This window comes from Primulina huaijiensis, chromosome 14 (assembly GCF_012295235.1).
Source record: "Primulina huaijiensis isolate GDHJ02 chromosome 14, ASM1229523v2, whole genome shotgun sequence".
Classification (NCBI taxonomy): domain Eukaryota; kingdom Viridiplantae; phylum Streptophyta; class Magnoliopsida; order Lamiales; family Gesneriaceae; genus Primulina; species Primulina huaijiensis.
Window position 1 is genome coordinate 7,076,511 of NC_133319.1, and position 9,626 is coordinate 7,086,136.

Below are 9,626 nucleotides of genomic sequence, written 5' to 3' on the forward strand. Positions count from 1 at the left end.
TGACATTTTAAATGATTTATTAAGTTTTTAGCATTTTAAAGTATAATTTAATTATTTGGTGATTTTAAGATTTTAAAACTTTTAAAAAATTAAGTTGATTTGTTGGATATTTTAAACTTGGAAATTTGAGACGTGTATTTTATTAAATTTGGATTATTAGCATTCTAATTAACTTTTTTTTTGAAAAGAGAATGTCATTTATCAAATGTTGTCCTCACAATCGTGGGAAATGAAATTACATAAGATATTTGGAGGGTGAATCATAATAAAAGCGTTTGCATAAGATATGGCCGCTCGAGCAAGAGCATGAGCCACCATATTTGCTTGTCTTCTAACATGTTGAATTTTGAATGACGGATGTGCGTCGAGAAATTTACGGCAACTTGAGATAATTGAGCCAAACTCTGTGTGGTCAACATTCTTTGAGGAGATCGCATTTACCACCGTCTTTGAGTCGGTTTCAAATATAATGTCATGGAGTTCAAGAGAGGTTGTCCATGCGATAGCGTCGAGGAGGGCAAGTGCTTCGGCCTCCTTAACTTCAAACAGACCGTAATTTACACTTGTTTTGCTCACCATGAATTCCCCTGCCGAGTCTCGTACCACAAAACCGAAGCCAACAGCTTGATGTTCGTTAAACAATGTCGCATCGACATTGCACTTCACATATGGATCAGGAGGTTTCGTCCATCGATCATCCGCATCCCGACGAGAACTTGGGGCTTGTCCTTTTGTAGAGTTCTTTTGTGCTTGAGTCAAGTTCCATAACATATCATAACCGAGTGAAACAGTGGTTTGCGGAGGTCTAGACACACCGCTCCATAGTTTCTCATTTCGAAAGCGCCATATGCTCCATAATGTAGCCTAGAGAATTGTTTGTGCAGCCTTGGGCAATTTATACAGATTTTCAAATATCCAATTTGAGAATGATGCTGCTTCTCTTGCACAATTCGTCACTAGGCAATCAAGCTTTGCAATTTTCCAACAATCCTTTGCATATGGGCAGTCAATGAATACATGCCACTTGTTTTCAAATCCCGATTCACATATCACGCAGCAGGAAGGTACCTGTATATTCTTTGATCGAAGTTTCAAGCGGCAAAGTAGGAAATCACGCGCTGCTCTCCAAAGGAATGATCGTATTTTCGGAGGTGTTTATAGATTCCATATTTTGGACCAGTCCCCATTCTGGCGATGTACCTGCTCATGGTTGGTGATGGTTTCCATGATGATTCGGTACCCTGACTTCAATGTATATCTTCCGTCTCCACTAAAGTGCCATATACTGTCATCATTTGAGGCCAGAGGATTTAACGGGATATTCATAATTTCCTGAATATCTTGTGGGGCAAAAATTTCATGGAGTTTTCCCGTGTTCCACTGCCTAGTATCTGTGATCAGCAGCTCCTTCACATACTTCACTTCCTCCTGATGTATATGCGGTGTTTGGATATAGAAGTTTCTGGAATCTCTTAGCCATGGGTGTGTCCAGATTTTTATATGCTGACCATCTACGACTTTCCATCGTAATCCACGAGCCAAGATCGCTTGTGAGGACCAAATGCTTCGCCATATGAAGCTAGGATTTGATCCTAAGCTTGTTTCCATGAAGTTTTTTTTTGGGAAAATATTTAGCTTTGAGTAATCTTGATGATAAAGTATTTGGGGTTGAAATGAGCTTCCAACCTTGCTTAGCAAGCATGGCTAGATTATAGGCTTCGAGATTGCGGAAACCAAGTCCTCCGCTTTCCCTTCGAGTGCAGATTCTATTCCAATTCGTCCAATGTATTCCTCTCAAATTTTGGGATGTTGTTACCCACCAAAATGAGTTCATCATTTTCTGAAGCTCATCGAGAAGGGATGTAGGTAACAAGAAGACATTCATAAAATAAGCCGGTAAAGCATGGGCCGCCGATTTCAACGATACTTCTTTACCTGCTTTCGATATACCATTTCCTCGCCAATTTTGTATACGATTCCAGAGCCGATATCGCAAGTAACTGAAGACCACTTTCTTCTTACTACCGATCAATGATGGAAGACCAAGATGGCATCCCGTGTCTAGCGGCTGTGACACTCCAAGGATCAAGGAAAGCTCATCTTGTTTTTGGGTCTCAACATTTTTGCCAAAAAATATTCCAGATTTTCCAAAATTTATGGTTTGCCCACTAGCCCTCTCATAGGTGGTTATTATCTTTCTGAATTATGTGCATTCTTCCTTTGTTGCCCTGAAAAATATAAACGAGTCATTGGCAAAAAAAGATGAGATATTATCGGGGCCTGACGACATATTTTAACTCCATGCAGCGTGCCTCTGCCATCAGCTTTCTCAATCAAAGTGGATAGCCCTTGTGTACAAATAATAAATAAATAGGGTGATAGAGGGATCATTTTCGCGGTCCACGTTTTGGAGTTATTGGTCCAACCAAATTTCCATTTACCTGCACTTGGTACCGCACTGTTGTAACGCAAAGCATCATGAGATCCACCCATTGATCATCAAATCCTAGCTTTAGCATCATGAGTTTCAGGAAACCCCAATCAATGCGATCGTATGCTTTACTTATATCAATTTTCAGTGCCACATCCTCATGTTTGCCTCGGTGTTTTCACTTCATGTGATGGATAATCTCAAAAGCTACTATCACATTGTCGATGATTGAACGGCCTTGAAAAAAGCTGATTGTGTCTCTGAAATTAACTTTGGCAATATCAGCTTTAATCGATTTTCCATCACCTTTGCAAGCACCCTATACATAACATTACATAGGGATATCGGCCGAAGATCTTTCATAGTTTTTGGGTTTGCACACTTCGGGATGAGAGTGATAATAGTATCATTGAACTTCGTTGGGAAATTTACCTGGTTCAGCCATTATACCCCTTGCTGGAAAAAATCTTCACCCATGATATGCCAACATTTTTGGAAAAAACCAGGATTATACACATCCGGTCCTGGTGATTTATTAGGGTTCATTTGGAACAGCGCTTCTCGGAATTCGTCAATGGTGAAGGGGGACGAAAGTGTATTATTTTCAGCTGCTGTGAGCTTTGGTTCAATCTGGTATATTACATTATCATATGAGGCGTTTTCGGATGAGAAAAGATGGTCGAAATATTCACCAACAATGCGTTCAAGATTCCGGGGATCATTGAATTCCTTACTTGTGTCATCAGTCAGACTCTGGATTCTATTGTGTGCCTTCCTCCTTGTTGCCATTGAGTGGAAAAATTTCGTGTTAAGGTCTCCTTCCTTGAGCCAAAATTGTTTTGCTCGTTGTTTCCAATATATGTCATGTTGTATCATCAATTGATTTATTCTCTACTTCATCTCTTCAACAGTTGATAGCGATTTCATGTATGTGAAAGAGCGCATCCTATTAATCATGGTTTTGAGTTCCTCGATACTTTTCCGATTTACTTTTGGTTGTTTTTTGCTCCACTTTATTAGAGCAGTAGATAGCACTTTGAGTTTGTTTGTTATCGTTTCAGATGTTGTTGTAGTCGCCCACATATCTGTCACAGTGCTAATGAAGTCCTCTTCCTCCATCCATCTATTCTCGAAGCGAAAAGATATGCTACCCAAATTTGTTACTTGGCCTTCAGTGACCAGGAGTATAGGTGAGTGATCTGAGCACGTTTCCACCGTGTTCGCTACTGATGCCTCTGGGAATCGTGCTGCCCAAGATGTGGAAGCAAGAGCTCGATCAAGTTTTTCCTCCACAAAATGTGTTTTGCCCCTTCCTTTTTCCCACGTAAACGGATGTCCTTTCATCTGAATATCTTGTAAATTACATTGCATTACTGCCTCTCTAAAGCGGTGAATCGTCCATGTTGGGCATTCGACTTGGCCATGTTTTTCACTCGAGTCAAGTATAGCGTTAAAGTCACCATTAATACACCAAGGAAGATGACTAATACGAGAGAGAGCCTTGAGGAAATTCCATGCTTCTCATCGTCTTCGTTGTTCTGGGAAGCCATAATAACCTGTTAATCTCCATTCGTCTTTCCCAGGTTCCGTGATTCTTACATCGGTATGGTTCCACGAATACCCTGTGACTGTACATTGATCCGAAAATTTCCACAAAACCGCTATACCTCCACTACGACCCTCTCTGTCAACTAAGAATGCCGCATCAAAGCCAAGAGAAATTATAAGTTCTTCAATCTTATTTGAGTGTGTCAAGGTTTCATATAGGAATATCACCAACGGCCTGTGAGCTCTCACTAGCTCATGCATATTTGGAACCGCAAGAGTATGGCCCAGTCCTCGACAGTTCCAGCTTAGGATGATCATGGCTATCGACGGGCCTGGAGTCCAGGCCCTGCCGATAAAAAAAGGCACAATAGTAGTGTTATTGATGGTTTCCCTATCATCCTCCTTGTCCTCATAATCTTTGCCTTGTTCAGAGGTGTCTGACTTTGTAGCGGGTTCCTTGTCCATATCCATGTCTCTGTATTTATCATGTTTGTTGCGGGCTGCCCATCTTCTTTTCCGGTCTTCATTTAAGGTAAGCTCAATTTCCTCATCATTTACGTCATCCTGGATGGGGGTTGATTTTGAGTTTGGTGAGTTTCCTTTCATCCGCCTAAAATCATGCATGTCGATTTCTTTGTTTGGAATACAACCAATTGCTCCTGATTTTTTGAAAAATATTGGATTACGGAATATTGTCAAATCTTTCATATTTGTCTCTTTTTTTCCTTCGTCGGAAAAGCTTCCCTCAGCTGTTGTTGGGCTTTCTCGCAACCACTTAGATGGTTTTGATGTAGCTGATCCTCGCCTCTCCGGTGCCCGTAGCCAAGGTCCCCATTCAGTTTTAATGTTCTTGTCGTTTGATGAGAACATGACTTCACAAAATCTCTCGGTGTGTCCAAGGCAGCCACACACAAAGCAGAACGAGCCTAGCTTCTTGTATTTAAATTGAACGATGAACCAATTTCCATCTGCTTTCGGATTTTCTTACATCTCTTAAGAGGTTTGCGTACATCCACATCCACCCTTATATGCATATAGGTGCGCTAGAACCCCGCATTGTTCAAGCTATCGTATGTAATGAATCGTCCAGCGAAGTCTCCCAGTTGTTTTCCAATAGCTTCCGAGATATAGCCGACCGGTAGTTCATAGATTTGAATCCAGAAGGGGATGGTATATAGATCAACCTGAGTTGGTACATCACCTTGTTTAAGATGTTTTAGAATCAGGAGTTGGTTGTCATACGTCCATGGTCCTCCTTCCAGAGCCCACTCCATGTCAAATTCATGGAAGAAATGGAACAAATATCGTTGATCTCCAATCTCGCGTACAAAAACTCCTTTTACCGGACGCCATATTTCTGCCATTCTGTTTTGCATGGATTGGAAATGAATATGTTTTGTTTGCAAGAATCTGCCAACCAGACAGGTCTCAGAGGATTCAATGTGATGTTCAATATTTGATGGGCCAATTTGTAGATCTTCCTCCACTTCCACAGAAAGTGATAGATCGGCCAATGAGTTCTCCATTTTAGTTTCTACTTGGCTGTCAAATTTGAATGCAAGAAAGAATGTGAAGATTCTCAACACATCAGCACATGTTACCATTTTTACACAAAAACGCATGCACACACACACTTTTACACACACTAATACACGACTCACACACATTCATATTTTCTTTTGCCTTGATTTAATTTTGAGAGCAAAGTAGGGTTCCAGGAACAAGAAAGCAGCCGCCCCTCCCTCTTCAGTTTTCCAGCAGATTTTTGTTGAGTTTTCTTCAAGAAAAATCGTGTCACGTTCGTCCCGAATCAACCCTCGCATCCTTCCCGCTTCGGTATCGTCGGTTCGGTAATTCTAAATATCAAAAGGCATGTATATTCTTTCATTCTTTTATCGATCTTGTCATATTATATGTTTTGTTGTTTATTATGCGTGAAAATTTATGTACGTTGTGCAAAGTTTGAGCAAATATTGGTTGGATCGGTTTTGAAAAGATTTTTGTAGCTAAAACTCAAATGCTGCTGTCTTTTCATGTGCTGCGAATTTTAAGTCGCTTATCTTGAAAAACTTTCAACATATGAAACATATAATTTTTTGATACCTTTGATTTGACGGTAAATTCGAAATATTTGGATAAGAAATGAGTGAGTTATGATTGTTTTCGTGGGACTGCTCAAACTTCGACTTTTATGTAAATGTGTTCTTGACATGTTCTTGAAGTTATTTGTTGCAAGCTTTGATGGGAACCGATGAGTGACCGCTGCTACATGTAAGTATGTTGGGTATGATGTTGGGATTGTTTTTGGTGTGTCAGTTCGGATTGATAGGTACTTGATTGCATTAGAGGTCGTAGGGTGCGTTTGGGTATCCAATGTGTCTTGTTCACGGGTTTTGTTGCGCTGTTTGGTGTACGTCATAGTTTGGGGCATTTGTATGGGCTTGAGTCAGTGCCATATCATCCTAGGATGGGTCTCGAGGTGTTGTTTCACGGTCTGTATGATCGAGTTAGGAGGAATAAGTCATAAGAGTAATGCTTCTCGTTGGTTTACATTTCCCGCAGGTACGCGGACCCGGGACCAGACCCTTACACGGGGTCCGTGCCCTTGTTTCTTTCAAAGTGTCAAAATTCAAAGCCTACATGGACCCATCGCCAAACCCTGACACGGAGTCTGTGCCTTAGTTAAAACTGTAGGATTGAGTTTCAGAGCCTAAATGGACCCTGACTCGGAGGTGTACACGAAGTCCGTGTCGTACGTATTTGGGTAAAAATTATAAGGATTGTTATGGGGTTCGGTGTCATGGTTTAGTACGATATTAAACGAGGTCGTGTTCCGAGAGATTTAGAATGTCATAAGGAAATTGTCAAATGTTGGGTGTGAGCATGACTAATACATCTAAGATATGAAAGATAAGTGTTTGAACTCATGTTAGTATGTGCAACAGTGGCCCCAAGCGAGATCCAACGAATCCCTCAACGCCAAGTAAGTATGTTCGACGTGCAAAAGAAAATATTTTAAGCTTTTGAGATATGCTTAATGTCTTGTGACTGATTATGAACGGATTTGGAAGCCGAAAAACGTGTCCGTGGACCTTTCCAACTATGAAAGGGTTTGGAAGTCGGTGAACGTGGCCGAGGACCTCTCCATCCCGGTAAAGCATGACCGGGTTTAGATCAGGGTTGGAAAGTGGTAAAGCATGACCAGGGACCAATCCACCCGATAAAGCATGACTGGAGATCTCGTGTATTTGGCAGTGGATTTTTCCCTGTCAGCCCAGTACTGTGGTTTAGTCTGATCATGCATAATTATGTATGGATCACTTGCTTTGAAACATATCTCTACGCAAAATGATGTTATGTACGCTCAACTATGTGTGATGCAAGTATGTTTAAGAAAAGTTTTATGATGATGGCACGTCTATGTTTATGCTATTACGTTCAAGTTTTAAGTATGTAAGCCCTACTTTAAAGATGCATGTTGTTTTATTATGTAGTACTTGCTATCTCCAGTTTACACATGTTGAGTATGTAGACTCACTAGAATTGATCGATGCAGGTGAGGATGACTTTGAAGAGACGAGGGGTGGAGACCAATGAGACGGCTTGAACTGCGCAGGAGGCTAAACCCGAGGACCGCCAATGTTTTAAGATTTGATGCATGACAATTTTAATACTCTGATTTCACGTTATGGTTTACGATGTTTAAACAAATATTTTTCTTTAGCAAACTTTATTTGTGATCTCTTTTATTGCAAATATTTTGGATGAAGAGTTTATTGATGATCCCAATTTGAAAGTTTATTTTGTATTTAAGAAAATTTAAAAATTTTTCCGCGAATTTTAAAATAGTTCAAAAAGTATGATACGTTACAACTTAGATATGGTATTTCTGGACCAAGAATAACTTCATCATCTTCACATGGACGAAATGGATCTTTTTCTATGTTTAATGATCTAACAACCATTGTAGTACTTAAAAGATTTGATTTATCCATATTAAAACGTTTAATGACATTTTCTGTATAATTTGACTGTGAACAAATATTGCACATTCTTTTTGTTCAATTTTCAAACCCAGACAATACTTTGTTTTTCCAAGGTCCTTCATTTCAAATTCTTCCTTCAAGTATGACACAACTTCTTGAATTTCCTTATTCGTTCCAATGATGTTTAAATCATCAACATATACAGCAATAATTAAGCATCTTGATGTTGTTTTCTTAATGAAAACGCAAAGACATATTGAATTGTTTACATATCCCTTTTTCATCAAGTGTTCACTTAGCCGATTATACCACATTCGGTCGGATTTCTTTAACCCATATAATGAATTTTGCAATTTCACATAACAACATTCTCTGGGTTTTGAACTTTGTGCTTCAGGCATCTTAAATCCTTCAGGGATTTTCATATATATATTACTATCGAGTTATCCATATAAGTAAGTTGTGACAACATCCATAAGACGCATTTCTAAATTTTTAGATATCGCCAAACTAATCAAATACCGAAACGTAATTGCATCCATAACAGAAGAATACTTTTCTTCATAATCAATTCCAGGCTTTTGAGAAAAATCTTGTACAACAAGTCGAGCTTTATATCTTACTATTTCATTTTTCTCATTTCTCTTTCGAATAAAGAATCATTTGTACCCAACAGGTTTTACACCTTCAGGTGTAAGGACTATAGGCCCAAAAACGTTACGTTTATTTAGCGAATCCAATTCAACTTGGATAACATCTTTCCATTTTATCCAGTCTTGTCGATTTTTATATTCACCAAAAGATTTTGGTTCATGATCTTCATTGTCATTTATGATGTCAAATGCCACATTGTAAGAAAATATCTCATCAATTTTTTTATATCTTTTCGGTTCCATATTTTTCCAGTATTGATATAATTGATAGAGATTTCACTATTCTCATCAGTTTGTGGTTCTGACGGAACATTTTTATCATCATATATTTCTGCCACAATATCATTCTCTATTTTGTGATTATCGTGTTTTCCTATGCTTTTTTTTAAGAATTTTTATCCTTGGAACCGATTGGTCTTCCACACTTCAACCGTTTAATGACATCATGAGTGTCTTCAATTTGTTTCTTTGAAATTTCAATTCGAGAAGGGGCATTTACAGCATGTATATATGATTTAGTGACCCTTTTTGTATCTGCAAATGCTACTGGCATTTGATTTGTTTTTCTTTGCACGTGCACAATTTGATGTACATCTTTTTCACATTGTTTAATTCTTGGATCCAGATATAACAATGATGATGTATACCATGTAATTTCTTTTTCGATATGTTTCTTTTCTCCCCCTAACATTGAGAAGATTTCCTCATTAAAATGACAATCAGCAAAACGTGAAGTAAACATGTTGCCTGTCTGGGCTCAAGATATCGAATGATTGATGGGCTATCATAACGAACATAAATTCTGATCTTTGCGTTGTGCGGTGCAATAGGCACATATACCATACATCCAAAAATTCTCAGATGAGAAATTTCTGGTTCTTTACCAAAGACAAGCTGCAATGGGGAGTATATATGATATGCACTTGGTCTGATGCGAATTAATACAGCAGCATGTAAAATTGCATGTCCCCATATAGAAAAAAGAAGTTTTGTTTTCATAATCATTGT

General features: G+C 38.9%; 3 protein-coding genes across 3 annotated transcripts; all 3 read right to left on the reverse strand.

Annotated features, from left to right (window-relative positions):
- Window positions 1–201: 201 nt before the first annotated feature.
- Window positions 202–1,608, reverse strand: LOC140957943 (uncharacterized). The gene is made up of 2 exons (XM_073415364.1): window positions 1,201–1,608; window positions 202–864 (listed from the first exon to the last, which is right to left on the reverse strand). Exons 1-2 carry the CDS (start codon window positions 1,606–1,608, stop codon window positions 202–204), a joined length of 1,071 nt encoding a protein of 356 aa, XP_073271465.1.
- Window positions 1,609–3,322: 1,714 nt separating this feature from the next.
- Window positions 3,323–3,802, reverse strand: LOC140957944 (uncharacterized). Its single transcript, XM_073415365.1, has one exon. It carries the CDS (start codon window positions 3,800–3,802, stop codon window positions 3,323–3,325), a length of 480 nt encoding a protein of 159 aa, XP_073271466.1.
- Window positions 3,803–5,022: 1,220 nt separating this feature from the next.
- Window positions 5,023–5,583, reverse strand: LOC140957945 (uncharacterized). Its single transcript, XM_073415366.1, has one exon. The coding sequence runs from the start codon at window positions 5,581–5,583 to the stop codon at window positions 5,023–5,025; it is 561 nt and encodes a 186-aa protein (XP_073271467.1).
- Between the last annotated feature and the right edge of the window lie 4,043 nt (window positions 5,584–9,626).

Bases quoted from the DNA above. Each gene is read 5' to 3' on its own strand.
- LOC140957943 (XM_073415364.1), bottom strand. From the start codon at position 1,608: ATGGAAACAAGCTTAGGATCAAATCCTAGCTTCATATGGCGAAGCATT. The intron at 865-1,200 runs GTACATCGCCAG...ACAATTCTCTAG, and splicing joins CCATCACCAACCATGAGCAG to GCTACATTATGGAGCATATG.
- LOC140957944 (XM_073415365.1), bottom strand. From the start codon at position 3,802: ATGCAATGTAATTTACAAGATATTCAGATGAAAGGACATCCGTTTACG.
- LOC140957945 (XM_073415366.1), bottom strand. From the start codon at position 5,583: ATGGTAACATGTGCTGATGTGTTGAGAATCTTCACATTCTTTCTTGCA.